This window comes from Carcharhinus amblyrhynchos, chromosome 30 (genome assembly GCF_965287045.1).
Source record: "Carcharhinus amblyrhynchos chromosome 30, sCarAmb.v2.hapA, whole genome shotgun sequence".
NCBI lineage: Eukaryota > Metazoa > Chordata > Chondrichthyes > Carcharhiniformes > Carcharhinidae > Carcharhinus > Carcharhinus amblyrhynchos.
Genome location: NC_137353.1, coordinates 2,229,505 through 2,247,111, shown reverse-complemented (window position 1 = coordinate 2,247,111; position 17,607 = coordinate 2,229,505). Strand labels below are relative to the sequence as shown.

At 46.9% G+C, this 17,607-nt stretch overlaps 1 protein-coding gene across 7 annotated transcripts in view; it reads right to left on the bottom strand.

Moving 5' to 3' along the window:
* The window catches only part of LOC145360327 (polyhomeotic-like protein 2), a 256,660-nt gene that overhangs the window by 121,794 nt on the left and 117,259 nt on the right, over positions 1-17,607 (bottom strand). For all 7 annotated transcript variants that reach the window (XM_080215518.1, XM_080215522.1, XM_080215523.1 and 4 more), the window contains one exon: positions 14,840-15,011. In XM_080215518.1, coding sequence (XP_080071644.1) covers positions 14,840-14,938 — 99 coding nt within the window. In that variant the 5' untranslated portion in view covers positions 14,939-15,011. The remainder of the gene's footprint in view (positions 1-14,839; positions 15,012-17,607) is intronic.

Here is a 17,607-nt window from a genome sequence, read left to right as displayed (position 1 = left end):
ATTGCGAAGGTAAATCATATCCAACAGACAAGAATCCTCTCCTTAAACAAGAGCAAGTTAACCGTTAAAGTCAAAATGCAGGTTATGTGACTTATTCAGAAATTCCCAGTAAATCTTATCCCAGCTCCTTACAGATTAATGAAGGGGGGCCATTAAACAGCACATGGGACTAACACTGCATGCTCCATACACAAGACATCGACAGGGAATCAGAGAACGGCTCCCTCACACTAGCTCCGATCCCAGTATTGTTCCACAGCTGCGTGCTATCATTTTAAATCAAAACGTGACCCCCTCACTAAAACCATCAGGCTCCAGCCTCCTAACAGATGCAAGCAGGCAGTACAATTTGCCAAGTGATCCTTCACAGTCTTCTCATTATGAGCTGTAACACAATACTAAACAAAGACTTGAAAATAAATTGTCTTTCCTGCTCGGTGCTACGCACTAACCACCCCCCCGAGTATTTGCTTTCACAATTTTGCAACAGGATCCCACTCTCAACTGAGAATTATGGAGAAAGGCAAAACAGAACACAGATTTTCCAGCAAAAAAAACCCTCTTCTTCAACAAAGAAATTCCAAATAATGGGGAGCTCCGACACATTTTCAATAGCAACATCACTGAGCACTTCTGAGCGCAGTAGCACATCAAATTCTCTCTCAGTTTTCACAAAAAACGGGGTTACACAAAACTACTGAAATAAAGAAGGTTAAAAGCATCAGAGAGACAGGGTACTCACAACATAGTACAGCAGGAGAGAGAATCGAACCAGTCCTGTTGGAAAGATCAAAGTCTCTGGGCTTGAGAAGACTCTGCAGCCTCACTTTATTTTCTCAGATAACAGCGAATACTGTTAACGCGCCTTCACATCCATCTGCAGTCACTGCTCTCTCTGTGTAAGATTATACTCACAAAGAGCAGAATTTGAGGAGGAATCGGAGTTCTGCCACAAAGCCCTCGCTGATTATTTCAGGAAAATCTGCCCTCTGCTTCTCAGCATCAACTCAAATGCAAATCTTGCTGCCACAATGACTCAAATCATTTCTTTTGTGCCTGAGTGAGTGTCAGCTCTGCAAGCCCTCACGTAACCAGGCGACCAAACGTGGAGAGGGGTTACTGGCTTGATCCAACAATGGAGAGGGAGAATGCTGACCTCTGAACTGAATGTGGCCTCTTCAGGCCCCAGTCTAAAAGATGTCTAAAAAAAAATCTGATTTCAAAATAAAAATCAAACAGTTCAAAAACAGAACGTTCACCAAGTGGAAAATACGCTCACAATATTTAGGCATTTTATCACCGTAATGAAGCTTAGCCAATGACACTGCTTCAAAAGGAGCAACTAAAAGAGCTAAGCATTCATCCAAGAGGTCGTAGGTCACAGCTGGTAACCATAGTGATTGCTTTATACTGGGCCATCCATTAATCTCCACACACACTCACAGGTTAGACTGATGAATAGGGAAGCCATTTAAAAGAATCAACCCTGGTTTAAATGTCCAAATCCTTTGTTCGGTGGTGACTGGCCTTATCCAATGCTCCGTGGAAAGGGGTCAGATGCCCAGGATAAACCAGCGGTGTTTACTCTTCCTCCAGTAACACACAGATTTCACCACCAAGTGAAGACAATTGTTGACGGAACAGATACATCTTCCCCACCAGAGGAAGATGACACAGGAGCAAAGATTGGACTGTATTACTGGCCGGAGATGTGGGACTGCTTTCCACCACATGATAACTTTGAATCTCAAATGTTTCACACGTACTAAAAATATACACAAACCAAGCCAGCATCCGTCAGGGAATCCTGCTTGAGGTGTATCATTTTCATTAGAACTGAAGGCTTTTAATTTTGAGTTCTCAAGTAAATACCTCCAATTACAAAACCCAGTTTTACCAATCTGTCTTTCCACTTTTATAAAACTTTACCTCTGAGCCTGCTCTCACTAAGTACATGTTTCCTCATTCCTCCTTCCAAAGTCTTTGACCTCACATTTCTCCTCATTAAAGTTCACCGCAGACCGAGCTGCCCAATTTACAGATGTACAGCCTCGGCACAGTTACACACACTTTATTTTCCATACATTTTTGTGTTATGCTTTCTTTTTGTACAGAACGGTGGAAAAGCAAAAACAGTGCGACCTCGGAGGAAGATTATTCTCTCTGTTCTTCCAGTTTTATAGTATCCTTATTTTGTGTCCTTTAACTAATATCCCCCAAATTGCTGTACAACTTCTAATAAAGTGAAACTTCATTTGATCAGGAGGCTTCTCTCAATCCATACCTTCAGCAACTCCACGAGCACAATAAAAACAGCGTTTCACCCCTTTTATTCCCTCATGGAGCCCCAAAATTGCAAAACTCCACAATTTCAACCCCCCCCCTCACAAACCTCCAAGATGTTTTGCCTATCACAGGTGGACTGATTCTGTCTTTTCATCTTTGAATTAATTATATACGATATCTTGGAATCTTGAAATTTATGCGATATTGCTGTTAGGCGGAACGCATTTATCATTCTCTCTTTATTCTTTAACAGGTGTTGTTTTGGCAACTTTCCAGTTCTCAAATACAACTTTCTTACAAGAACACAGACATCATTCTGGGCTTTAGAACGAGAGGCGTAAAACACAAAAGCAAAGAAGTAATGCTTTTAAAAATCACTGGTTTAGTCCTGATTGGAACTTTGGGTCCAATTCTGCGGCCACATTACGGAGGATAGCACGGTGGAACAGTGATCAGCACCACTGCCTCACAGCACCAGGGACACAGGTTCAATTCCCAGCTTGGGTCACTGTGTGGAGACTGCATCTTCTCCCTGTGTCTGCATGGGTTTCTTCTGTGTGCCCTGGCACACAGTCAGTGTCTGGAACAAGCTGCCAGAGGTAGTAGAGGAGGCGGATACAATTTTGTCCTTTAAAAAGCGTTGAGAGAGTTACATGGGTAAAAGCAAATTACTGCAGATGCTGGAATCTGAAACCAAAAGAGAAAATGCTGGAAAATCTCAGCAAGTCCGGCAGCGTCTGTAAGGAGGGAAAAGAGCTGATACTTCTGTCAAAGCCATGGGTGAGGTGGGTATAGAGGGATATGGGCCAAACGAGGCAATTGGAATTAGCTTAATGATAAAAACTGGGCAGCATAGATAAGTTGGGCCGAAGGGCCTGTTTCCATGCTGTAAACCTCCATGACTCACAGGAAAGACCCAAATAAATACATTTAAACAATTCAGATATCGAATCGCCAAAATAAAGCTAATTTAATTGAAATACAATTAAATATGTTGCAATCGATCTAAATTGAACCAACTTCTACACTCTGTCCGGCAAACTCTACTGTCTCCAACACACAAGCTTCAATTACTCAATCACCCACTTACTCCCTGCAATATCTGATGGTCAACTGGTTTCAGAAGAATTCAATCTCTCTCCATCTCCCTCCGCTGAAGGGGATTGTGAATGTTGGAGGATAAAAGTCCGAGGCTATAAACGAGCAGTTGGAGGTAGGTGGGTTTTCTGATCCGGGGGAGGCGGGGGATCGGCTCCCACTTTTCATCACAACAGGTTTCCATTTTTTAAAAAAAGGATAAGTTTGTCAATTCAGTGAGTGTTTAACTATTTACATGCCGTGTCTGTACAGGACACAAACCAGACTGGCATTCTTGTGGCACGGTGGCACAATGGTTAGCACTGCTGCCTCTCAGTGCCAGGGATCTGGGTTCGATTCCCGCCTTGGGTCACTGCCTGTGTGGAGTCTGCACAGTCTCCCTGTGTCTGTGTGGGTTTCCTTCGGGTGCTTGGTTTCCTCTCACTGTCCAAAAGACGTATTGGTTAGGGTGCATTGGCCACACTAAATTCTCCCTCAGTGTACCCGAACAAGTGCCAGAGTGTGGTGATTGGGGGATTTTCATAGTAACTTCATTGCAGTGTTAACGTAAGCCTACTTGTGACACTAATAAACTTTGATTTATTATTGTGACATGCATAGTATACAGTAAAAAGCATTATTCCTTGCGCGCCATACAGATAAAGCATACCGTTCATAGAGAAGGAAAGGACAGAGTGCAAAATGTAGTGTCACAGTCATAGCTGGGTGTAAGACATCAACTTAATGAGAGGTAGGTCCCCTCAAAAGTTTGACAGCTACAGGGATGAAGTTGTTCTCAAGTTGGTTGGTATATGTTCTCAGGCTTTGGTATCTTTTTCCACAGAATATGCCTGGAGTGCATGGGGTCCTTGATTATGCTGGCTGCTTTTCCAAGGCAGTGGGAAGCGTAGATGGATTTAATAGAAAGGAAGCTGGTTTGCGTGATGGATTGGGCTACATTCACAACCCTTTGGAGTTTCTTCCAGTCTTGGACTGAGCAGGAGCCCATACCAAGCTGTGATGCACCATAGAAAGCATTCTTTCTGGTTGTATCTGTAAAAGTTGCTGCTAGTTGTAGCGGACATGCAGAATTTTCTTAGCCTCCTGAGAAAGTACAGGCGTTGATTAACTATAGCATTAAAAATTTTTAAACTGAAGTTTTTGGAAAAATAAGGATGGTTTTTATTGTACTGAACCCTGCTGTAGAAAGATAATAAAACACTCCAACTTTCACAATTTCACATTGATTCACACATCAAAAACATTACGAAGTGGGAGGAGGATCCAGGGAGGGATAGTTCGAAAGTGAAAGAAAGAGTAAAGTGATACAGTTCTTTTAGGTTGAGGGCTTGGGTGGATCCAGGCAGGGTCAGTGACATCTGGGTTGATAATCTGTGTCAGTGGCCCCTGTATAACCAAACGACAGCAGACAGGGTTCGGGTTTACAGGGTGGGTGGACAGTGGGTGTGTGAGGCCCATTCAGGGATCTTCGCACTCCAACATCTTTTCAGCGATTGCCTGCTGTGTGGAGGAAACAGTTTCTCAACCACAAAACAGTTAGCTGGCTTGTTCTTTGCCTTCAACTGACCAACTACCCAAATATGGTCATGGCTAATGGACCCCCGTTGTAACTTGATTGGATGATGACCGGGTGAATCCCTCTCTGGGCCAAAGTCCTTTGTTATAAGTGATTACATTGAATGTTGGATCCGCGCCCAGTTGAATCTGGGTGTCCTGTGGGGAGTGACAGGGGAGGTGATTCATTCCCCATCTCACAACTTGTCATTGGCTCCATTTAATGGTTTTTGCCTTTTGGATACAAATATTCAAACCATCTTGAAAGTTGCCGTTTCCAGACCCCATCCAGCCAGTCAATTCATAAAGCTCAAAAAAACTTTGACGTGGAGATGCCGGTGTTGATCTGGAATGGGCACAGTAAGAAGTCTCACACCAGGTTAAAGTCCAACAGGTTTATTTGGTAGCACGAGCTTTCGGAGTGCTGCCCCTTCATCAGGTGAGTGGAGAGTTGGGTTCACAAACAGGACATATATAGACACAAAGTGAATTGCAAGACGATGGTTGGAATGGGAGTCTTAACAGGTAATCAAGTCTCAACAGATACAGACAATGTGAGTGGAGAGAGGGTTAAAGAGATGGGAATTGTCTCCAGCCAGGGCAGTAGTTAGCTAGTTGGAAAATCTCACTAACTGACCTGGCTGGAGACATTTCAAATCTCTTTAACCTGTGCTTAACCCTCTCTCCACTCACATTGTCTGTACCCATTAAGACTTGATTACCTGTTACAGCTGGCATTCCAATCATTATCTTGTAATTGGGCCTGTGTCTATAAATGCCCTGTTTATGAACACAACTCTTCATTCACCTGATGAAGGGGCAGTGCTCTGAAAGCTCATGCTACCAAATAAACCTGCTGGAATTTAACCTGATGTTGTGAGACTTCTTACTGTGTTTAGCCCATAAACACAGAGGAATGAAACATTCTGGACAACACTTTTTCCAATGGATTAATGGGATATTATTTTCAGGGGGTTTAACTGGGCAGCAGCACCATTCACAGAAAGAGTCTCGTTCCAGCGAAGGCTGAGCTTTAACTATTGGATCGTTTGCCAGGTGCCCACTGGGAGAGCCAAGAAGATGCAGAGACTCGAGTTGCTTTGCAAATGCTTCCTGTAGCAACAGTTTCCATAGACTCCTGATCATCGAATGAGGTAATGGTGACTTGACAGAAATCCAAACACAATCCTTCAACGCTGCCCTCAGGACGCAGCTTTGCAAAAATAAATCTCTTCCAGCTCCCCTCTCAAAGGTGCTGACTCGTATTGGAGGGAGTTCTGTCAGAGGCCCACACCTCAAAGTCCACATCCAACCAGCCAAAGAATATTGAGGCATCAGATAAAGAACATAAAGGGATTTACAAGGATATTACAAGAACATAAAAGTTATATGATTATTTTGAAAAGATCGAGGGAGTGAACACAGAGGAACCTTTAACATTGCGAAGGCTTTGGATTGGATAGGCCCAGATGTTTCCATTCGTGGGGATTTTAAACACAATAATCACTCATATCCAATGGGGAATTCAGGTGAAATGTCCTTATCCGGAATGCTGGGAAAATGTGGGGCTCACTGTCATGGGGGGAAAATGTGGGATTCGTTCTGGTGGGGGAGGGGGGTATGTGGGACTTGCTCTACGCAGGAGGAGTGGGGGGTTGAATGTGGGAGTTGGGGGGGGGGGGGGGGTGAGTGTGGGAGTCACTCCCACAGGGGGGATGGTGGGGGTGTGGGGGGGAGTGGTGAGTGTGGGAGTTGCTCTCACAGGGGGAATGGAGTGAGAATGTGGGGCTCCCAATGGGGGGGGGGGGGAAAGTGGGGTGAGAATGTGGGGCTCGCTCCCATGGGGGGGGGAGTGGTTGAGGTGACCAGTAATTGATAAAAAAATTGAGTGAAACTGAATGGGTGGCACGGTAGCCCAGGGGTTAGCACTGCTGCTTCACAACTCCAGGAACTGGGTTCGATTCCCGGCTCGAGTCACTGTCTGGGTGGAGTTTGCACATTCTCCTCGTGTCTGCGTGGGTTTCCTCTGGGTGCTCCGGTTTCCTCCCACAGTCCAAAGATGTGCCGGTTAGGTTGATGGGCCATGCTAAAATTGCCCTTAGTGTCCTGAGCAGAGTAGGTTAGCGGGATTAGTGGGTAAATATGTAGGGATATGGGGGTAGGGCCTGGGTGGGATAGTGGTTGGTGCAGACTCGATGGGCTGATTGGCCTCATTCTGCACTGTAGGTTTTCTATGGTATGGTTGACAGGAGCAAAAAGGAAAAGGAGAAAATGCTGATGGGGAGGGGGGGTTAACGTGCAACATTCACACCAAAGCACAGCCCATCAGAACAGCCCGCAGCCTGGGGTCACACAGCTGGAGTTACAGTTTGAATGACAAAGTGACTGAAGATTTGCTCCATAATCAGAGATCCAGCCGAGTACTTCCCGTTTCTTTACCAATACCACCACCTACTGACAGAAACTAGGATGACAAGTCAGCCATTCTATCTCACTATAAAAGTGAATTAATATAACAAGATACACACTATTTGCAAAATAATCCTCTGAATACGATTGCTTCAGGTGAATTTACAAAAGGGAGTTCATTGAATCAATCACCTTAAAGCTAAAACTACCACCTTTTCTAACAAATCTCAAAAGGGGTGGCACAGGGATTAGCACCGCTGCCTCACAGCGCCAGAGACCCGGGTTCAATTCCAGCTGATGGTAGTCATGATGTGGCGATGGCAGCGTTGGACAGGGGTAAACACAGTGAGAAGTCTCACAACACCAGGTTAAAGTTCTTTCCACACACCTGACAAAGGAACAGCGTTTCTGAAAGCTTGTGGGTTTACTATCAAATAAACTGGTTGGACTTTAACCTGATGTTGTGAGATTTGTTACTGTGTTCAATTCCAGCCTCAGGGGTGTGTGCGCCGTTTGCATGGGTTTCCTCCGATAGTGCAAAGATGTGCAGGTTAAGTGGACTAGGGGTAAATTGCCCCTTAGTGTCCTAAGATTTGTAGGGTGGGGGGATTAATGTGGTCAGTATGTGCTGTTACGGGGATAAAGCCTGCAAGATGCTCTGTTGGAGAGACAGTGCAGACTCAATGGGCTGAATGGCCTCCTTCTGTACCACAGGGATTCTGTGTTTCCCTGAGTAACATCGGCGTCTACAGAAGGCAGAGGGAGTCGCTGCTTTTTTCACAAAGTCAACGAGACAGTGGGAGTTGGGAATTCCCACAAAATCACCCTCCAGAATGTTGGATCCTTGTGAGGAATCAAAGGTCCTGTCTCAGAACGAGGCGCTTCTCCTCAGAGGAGTGAGTGAGTGAAATGAGCCTCTAGGGTCCGAAAGATTGAGAGGAGGTCTCAGTGAAACATTGAAAATTCTACCAAGGGTTTGACCAGAGAAGATGCTGCAAAGTTAGATTCCAATATCCATAAGACCATAAGATATAGGAGCAGAATTAAGCCACTCGGCCCATCGAGTCTGCTTTGCCATTCATTCATGGCTGATATTTTTCTCATCCCCATAATCCCTGACCTCCTTATCAATCAAAACCTATCTCTGTCTTAAAGACATTCAATGACCCGGCCTCCTCTGCGGCAAAGAGTTCCACAGATTCCCCACTCTCTGACTGAAGAAATTCCTCCTCATCTCTGCTTTAAAGGATCGTCCCTTCAGACTGAGGTTCTGCCCTCTGGTTCTAGTTTTTCCTTCTGGTGGAAATATCCTCTCCACGTCCACTCTATCCAGGCCTCGCATTATCCTGTAAGTTTCAATAAGATCCCCCCTCATCCTTCTAAACTCCAACGAGTTCAGGCCCAGAGTCCTCAACTGTTCCTCATACGACAAGCTCTTCATTCCAGGGATCATTCTTATGAACCTCTTCTGGACCTTTTCCAAGGTCAGTACATCCTTCCTTAGATACGGGACCCAAACTGCTCTCAATATTTCAATGGGGTCTGACTAGAGCCTTATACAGCCTCAGAAATACATCCCTGCTCTTGTATTGTAGCCTTCTCGACATGAATGCTAACGTTGCATTTGCCTTCCTAACTGCCAACTGAATCTGCACGTTAACCTGAAGAGAACCTTGAACAATGACTCCCAAGTCCCTTTGTGCTTTTGATTTCCTAAGCATATCTCCATTTAGAAAATAGTCTGTGCCTCCATTCCTCCTTCCAAAGTGCATAACCCCACACTTTTCCACATTGTATTCCATTTGTCACTTCTTTGCCCACTCTCCTAACCTGTCCAAATCCTTCTGCAGCACCCCCGCTTCTTCAATACTACCTTTCTCTCTATATATCTTTGTATCATCTGCAAACTCAGCAACAGCGCCTTCAGTTCCTTCCTCCAAATTGTTAATGCATATTGTTGAAAAGTTGTGGCCCCAGCACCAACCCCTGAGGCTGCCAACCTGAGGAAGATCCCTTTATCCCCACTCTGCCCTCTGCCAGTCAGCCAATCCTTTATCCATGCCAGAATCTTACCCTTAACACCACGGGGTGCTTAACTTATTTAACCATCTCCTATGCAGCACCTTGTCAAAGGCCTTTTGGAAATCTAAATAAATCATGTCCACTGGCTCTCCTTTATCTAACTTCCTTGTCACCTTCTCAAAGATCCCACACAGATTTGTCAGACATGACTTCCTGTTGACGAAACCACGCTGACTCAGTCCTATTTTATCATGCACTCCCAAGTATTCTGCAATTTCATCTTTAATAATGGACTCTAAAATCTCGCCAATGACTGAAGTCAGGTTAACTGGCCTATAATTTCCCATCTGCTGCCTCCCTCCCTTCTTAAACAGCAGTGTTACATTAGCTACTTCCCAGTCCTCTGGGACCCTTCCTGCCTCCAGTGATTGCTGAAAGATCACCACCAATGCCTCCACAATTTCCTCACCTATCTCTTTTAGAACCCTGGAGTGTCGTCCATCCAGTCCAGGTGACTTATCCACTTTCAGACCTTTCAGTTTCCCCAGAACCTTCTCCTTAGTGATGGCCACTACACTCACGTGTGCCCCCGGATTCTCCTGGAGCTCCGATATTCCAATGTGAGGAAAATGGATCGGGGGGGGGGTGGGGGGGTGCAGAACTTCTTCACTCTGTGGGTTGTAAATCTTGAAATTTTAGATAGATCTTTGGACAATATTGAAATGAGGGAAGGGGGTGGGGGAAGGGAGAGAAGGCTTTTCATTTATATAGCACCTCTCTACTTCAGGATGTAGCAAAGTGTTTTAGGGTCATTGAAGTGTAATCACTTCAGTTAATCTGAGCACAGCAAGATTCCAGCAGTGTGATAACAATTAGATAATCTGTTGTGATGGTGAAGTAGTAATTAACAGTAACCCAGTTAAGGCAGTGCAGCACTGTGTTAAAGGGGCCATTTCACTGCGGGCCCTGCTGTTATTCTGGGTAAGATTCACCCTGCAGTCACTGCTCTAACCACAGGACAGATTCTCACCATTTCTGTATCACAGTCTGGGCCACGTTAACACAAGGGTCAGATCCAGATATCTGGATGTATTACAATCTCAGGTGGCCACAGGTTTTATTTCCAATTATACAGCACAGAAAGAGGCCATTTAGCCCCTCGTTTCCTTTGCCTTGCTCTTGCCCACAATCCTGAAAGTCTTTCCCACCAAGTCCTTCCCCAATTCCCCTTTCTGAAAGGTGTTGTTGTCTCTGCTCTCTCCGCGCTCTCAGGCGGCGCGTTCGATATCACAGCTCACTGCGTGGTGTGTGTCATCTCCAATCCCTTTCCCAATCACCTCAATCCATGCCTCCTGGTCACCGACTCTTTTGCCGCCGGATGTGGGATTCCATTTATTCGGTGAAAAACTCTTGCTGATTTTGAGCCACTATCTTCCCTTCTCCCGCTCTGGAACAATCCCAGCTTTCCTAGTCTCTTCCCATATCTCCCGGCTACTGTTACTGTAAATCTCCTCTGCCCGCACTCGCCAAGGCCTTGACAACCTTCCTAAAGCGTGAGACACCCAGAATTGGGCACAATACTCCGGCAGAACCCAATCCAGGGAATGTTAATGGTTTAGTCTTTGAGTGGGATTCTTCCCAAAATATTTTAAGTGTCAAATTTGCATAAAAACTGGAGTAAGTCCCACTGGTTTTCCCAGCGGGAGTTTCAGAGTGAATCACCCACACTCTGTGGACCACAGAGTGCCTCACTGTGAGTCACGATAAAAATCTGTGGGCAGAGCCTATTCCTAGTGGAGAGGCTGGCTGCAGAGAGCTGAGTGCACCACCGTGCACGCGCTGATTTGTCATAACAGATTAGCTCATGCGCAGTAGCCCTGCACAGCCAGTCTCCCGATCGCTGGACACCCTCCCTCGGTCACTGCCAAAAATGCAGAGCGGTAGCGAGACCCCCCACCCCCACCAGAGGCCCCGCTCCCCTATAGGCCCTGTCCCACTTGGCACTGTCCGATGTCCAGTGGGGAGTGCCAAGGTGCCTCCTGGGCATTGCCACTTTGCCCCTTGGGCCATGCTGGGGGATTGGCTGGCACCCTCCCTTATCCTCTGACTTCCTGGGGGGGAGGGGGTGTTTGGTGGTGCCCCCCCCCCACCTCAATCTAGAAGGGTTGTGCTGCCAGCACCCCACTAGGAGGAGCTATTGGAAACCCTGCTGGCGTGAAACACTCTCAATTTGGGGGTGGGGACATGGGGGGCGCACGCTAGCAGACACGGAGAGTTCAGTCCCAGGCCTGCTAATGATATTTAAATCATTAATATCCATAATTTATTCAGCTCTGTGCCAATTTCTGGCATGGATTAGTTGGCGCTGGAAACTCGGAGACTGTGGTGCCCAGTGGGGAGCCCACAAAAAAGCCTCGATACTTCCATTCAGAAAGCCCAATCTTCCACTGGCCTTTCCCCTCAACCTGTCCTGTCACTGTAACAGGATCGTGCACAGACTGTCTGTAGAAGAGGCAGTGATCAAGCTTTGTCCTGGGTGGTGTCGAGCTTCTTGAGTCCTGTTGGAGCTGCACCCACCCAGGCGAGTGGGGAATATTCCATTATATTTCTGATTTGTGTCTAGTTGATGGTGGACAGACTTTGGGGAGTCCAGGAGATGAGTTACTCACTGCGGGGTTCTCACCCTCTGACCTGCTCCGATAGCCGCAGTATTTATACAGCTGGTCCCATTCCGTTTCTGATCAACGGTAATCCATTTATCAATTGTTTTTTGATCTGTGCTGTCTTTTGGTTAATAACTGACATTTCTCCCAATTACTTGTTAATTTTGTCTTTAAACATTGGTGACATTACATTAACTTTACCCTCTCCCCGGTTTTGGACAGGAATGTAACCATTACAATCTTTCGGTCGCCGGGGAGGGATTGGCTGATTATGGTCAGAAACTCCACAATTTGCACCCTTGTTCCCCGCGGTGACAGAGGGTGCATTCCGTCTGGACCTGGTGACTTTTCCACTCGAGTGCCACCATCACTTTTAGAACTTCCTCTTGTTATTTTTTCATAGGATCATACAGCGCGGAGGAGGCCCTTCAGCCCATCGAACCAGCACCAACACATTAGAAACACCTGAGCTCCCACCTAATCCCATTTACCAGCACTTGGCCCACAGCCCGGAATGTTATAATGTGCCAAGTGCTCATCCAGGTACATCCCCCTTCCACCACCCTCCCAGGCAGCGCATCCCCTCACCCCCCCCCCCATTTCTACCCCATTCCATTTCTCTATCACCCACCATTTTACATTGACAGCATTCTCACATCTGGAGTAAGAGACATAAATAACTCATTAAATACCTCAGGGAGATCTCCAGCCTTCTCATATCTCCTCGTCAGTCCGTCATTAGCCCCACAGTTTTCTGATTAGGTTTTATTGTTGGCTGGCATGTTTATAATGAGGCTTTTGGATTCCTCCTAGCGTTACTGCGAATCTATTCTCACATTCCCTTTGTCCCTCGTGTCCCCTCCTGTACTCACTGCAGTTTGATTCTCTCCTGGATTACCCAGCTGCCGTTTATCATACTCCCACAACTAACACTGCACTCGAAGCTCAGAGCTGTGACGGTAGGGTAGGGGGGGGGGGGTCGCTGTCACACACCCAATACAAGATCTTGATAACGCTTACACAAAACAAGGTCAACAGACCAAGATAGAACAAAAACAGAAGATGCTGGAAGATCTCAGCAGGTCTGACAGCATCGTGGAGAGAGAATAGAGCCAACATTTCAAATCTGGATGACCCTTTGTCAGAGCTGATTCTCTCTCCACAGACGCTGTCAGACCTGCTGAGACTTTCCAGCATTTTCTGTTTGTTTCAGATTCCAGCATCCGCAGTAATTTGCTTTTAACCCAAGTTACAGTTCAGTATAAGACGGCAGTGGATAATATTGGACGCGCAGCACTCGACAGCGTGGGTGAAGGTGTAGCGATTTTAGGGTTTTGCTACCTCCGTTTTAAAAATCATTTTCACAGGACGAAGGCATCGTTGGCAAGGCCAGCACCTGTTGCTCATCCTTAGTTACCCGTGACAGCTAAGTGGTTTGCTGGGCTGTTTCAGAGGGCAGTTAAGAGTCAACCACATTGCTGTGGCTCTGGAGTCACATGTGGGCCAGACTGGGTAAGGACAGCAGATTTCCTTCCCTGAAGGACATTAGTGAACCAGATGGGCTTTTAACCGACAATGATATCTTAACGCCACTGTTTCTGAGTCGAGCTTTCCATTAACTAATTAAGGTGAATTAAATTAAATTAAATTAAAATTTCCACCGGCTGTCATGGATCACCCCCCCCCCGGTTTGTTGGGCCCCACAGGAGCTGGGCTGTATTACTGACCCTTTTAACCACATTTTGGATTGACGTTTTAGATTCCCTTTACACTTTGTCTTTTGGTTTGAACGGTTCCCTCCTTTCTGGGAGTTGCTTTTGTCCCAGAGTTTGACTGATTTAGTTTACTGGAGGAAATGCCCTGTTGGGATTTGAACCCTCCCGTTAGCCAGGATCTGATATCTAGTCCAGTGACGCTACCACTGAACAGTGAGCTGTACAACCCCGTCATTCCCTCTCTGTCCAAGCAGCTGATCACATTCAGATGGGAAAGCCTGCCCTCTCGGGACCAGGCATAGAACATAGAACATAGAACACTACAGCACAAACAGGCCCTTCGGCCCACAAGTTGCGCCGATCACATCACCTACCAACCTACAGACCTATCGATAACCCTCAATCTCATTAAACCCCATATACTCATCCAGAAGTCTTTTAAAAGACCCCAGCGAGTTCGCCTCCACCACCACTGACGGCAGCTGATTCCATTCACTCACCACCCTCTGAGTGAAAAACTTACCCCTAACATCACTTCTGAACCTCCCTCCCCGCACCTTAAATCTGTGTCCTCTCGTAGCGACCATTTCAACCCAGGGAAATAGCCTCTGAGAATCCACCCTATCTATTCCTCTCAACATTTTGTAAACTTCTATCAGGTCGCCTCTCAACCTACGCCTCTCCAGGGAAAAGAGTCCCAGCTCCCTCAACCTAACTTCATAAGGCATGCCTCCCAATCCAGGCAACATCCTTGTAAATCTCCTCTGCACCCTTTCAATAGCTTCTACATCCTTCCTGTAGTGAGGCGACCAGAACTGCGCACAATACTCTAAATGAGGCCTGACAAGGGTCTTATAAAGTTGCAGCATTACCTCCCGACTCCTAAACTCAATCCCTCGATTAATGAAGGCCAGTACACCATACGCCTTCTTGACCACCTCCTCCACCTGCGAGGCCGATTTAAGAGTCCTGTGGACCCGGACCCCAAGATCCTTCTGCTCCTCAACACTACTCAGACTTCTGCCCTTGATAGTGTACTCGTTCATCCCGTTGGTTCTGCCAAAATGACTATTACCGTTACAGATTCCATACCTGCACAGCCTGACGGTCCGGGAGGCTGCTGTACACCGATATCTGGGGCACTTGTTGACGACTGTTGCTGCTGGTGGTTGGGATCTGTTCGTTCTCCATGCTGACAGCCGGGGCCAGGTCCACTCAGCGCGGATCACGAGGAATGATTCAATTCGACAAGTTCCTGCCGCACCTGGAACAAGAGGGAAAAGGAGTCGCTAAGGAATGGGTACTTGTGATGGCAAAGACTCGCCAAAAGCTGTCACATCGCTAAGCGAGAGAGGGAGAGGGGACACTCCCAAGCTTTCTGCTTCACTCAGTCTGCTCTACAGCGGAATGTCTTTAACGGGAGAAAAACCACAAAGTTGGCACCAACGGGAGTCTCCGGATGAAGCAGAAATCAAATATTTAATCACCCCGGGAGCAGTGCTACATTGGGGAATCTGTCAGAGCAGCTCATCCCCCTGAACTCTCTCACAGCTCACTGGGCACTGGAGAGATTTAATCCTATTTACAATTCTCACTGCAACACCAGGAGCTGCCAGCAGGTGACAGTGTGCTCCACACTTTGTCTAAAATCACAGCTGGATTCTGGAGCTTTTACTCTTCCAGTTGTGTAATAAACTCACCAAAATTAAAACCAGGGCAGTCTTCCGCCCAACTGTCTCGGCACAGACTATTTCTGAATATTTCTGCACTAAATTAATTGTTTTCCATTCTTTTGTTTGTGGGAATCAAAAAGAGCAACACACCCCAGTCTGGGGGCTGCATTGATGTCTAATAATAACCTCGAGCGAGTTAATATTAAACTCATGCTCTAGAATTCACCTCCCAGTGTGGAGGGGACACCTGACTGTGACGGGACAGCACTAAAGGGTCACAATTAAATCCCTTTTGTTAAATCATTCTTCCACATTTTAAAACAAAACATTGTCCTTTTATCTCACTTGATTGGAATAGTAAAATTCTACAGTTCAGGAGGCCATTCAGCCCATCGAGTCTTCACCGACCACAAACCCACCCAGGCCACACCCCCACAACCCCATGTATTTACCCTAGCTGGTCCCCCTGTCACCAAGGGATAATTTAGCACGGCCAATCCACCTAACCCACACATCTTTGGACTGTGGGGGGAAACTGGAGCACCTGACGGAAACCCACGCAGACACAGGAAGAATGTACAGCCTCCACACAGAGAGTGACCTGAGGCTGGAATCGAACCCAGGTCCCTGGCGCTGTGAGGCAGCAGCGCTAACCCACTGTGCCACCGTGCTGTCCCTTACTGAGATTATGGGCAGGTGATGTTATTGTCTTCATGAAATCATCACACGGTGACAGCACACTAGAATTCCAAACCTCTCAAAATAAAAATGTTGAAAATCAATCCAGTATCTGAGGGACCCGGGTTCAATTCCCAGCTCAGGTCTGCACATTCTCCCCGTGTCTGTGTGGGTTTCCTCCGGGTGCTCCGTTTTCCTCTCTGTCTGAAAGACACGTGTGCTGGGTGGATTGGCCATGCTAAGTTGCCCCTTAGTGTCAGAGAGATTAGCAAGGTACAAACGCGGGGTTACAGTGATAGGGCCTGGGTGGGATCATGGTCAGTGCAGGTTCGATGGGCTGAATGGCCTCTATCCGCACCGGGGGAGGGGGGGTGGATTCTATGCTGAATTGCTTACTAAGACAAATTGGGTGGAAGCTTCAGTCACGGTTCAAATGGGGCACACACACACACACACACACACACACACACACACATACACCTGCCCGCCCCCCCCCCCTCGGGTCAGAACTTTGTAAGTTCACATCTTGCTCCAGAATTAAACACAGAATCCGGGCTGATTCTCCAGCGCAGTCCCGAGGGAGTGCTGAACTGTCAGAGGTGCGGGCTTTCAGATCACACACGAATCCCAGGTCCTCGGTTTATCCTCTTGGGGCAGGAGGATGTGGCGGTGCCACTATTCCAAATAAAACAAGGCGTTATCCGCAGGGTCCTGCCCAATATTTATCCCTCTGTTCACATCTGGTCACAGTTACATTGCTGTGTGGGGTGGCGGCTGCGCTTCCTACAGTCTAATAGTGAGTCATTTTTTAAATGTGGTTTTCACTGGCTATTGAAGGGCTTTGGACAGTGAAAGATGTTGTGATGAGATGATCCCTGTCTGAACCACAAATAACAATTAAACCTTTTCACATCCAAGAAACAGGTTATTTCTGCATGTCGCTGGCACCAGCTCCCAGTTTCTCCATGTTGCGCCTTTCAAATACTGAGCTTTCCTTTTATAAAAGGAGGTAATACTGATCAGCATTCCATTAACCCCAGCCCTGGGCACGGGTGGCACAGTGGGTTAGCACTGCTGCCGCACAGTGCCAGGGATCCGGGTTCGATTCTTGGCTTGGGTCACTGTCTGTCTGGAGTCTGCAGGTTCTTCCCATGTCTGTGCGGGTTTACTCCGGTTTCCTCCCACACTCATAAGAACATAAGAAATAGGAGCAGGAGTAGGCCATCTGGCCCTTCGAGCCTGCCCCGCCATTCAATAAGATCATGGCTGATCTGTCGTGGCTCAGTTCCACTTTCCCGCCCTCTCCCCATAACCCTTAATCCCCTCTCTTATCAAAAACCCATCAACCCGCTTCTTAAAAATATTTAGCGAGGCAGCCTCCACCACTTCAACGGGCAGAGAATTCCAGAGATTCACCACCCTTTGAGTGAAGAAGTTCCTCCTCAACTCCGTTCTGAACCGCCCCCCCTTTATCTTGAGGCTGTGCCCCCTAGTCCTACTGTCTTTTTT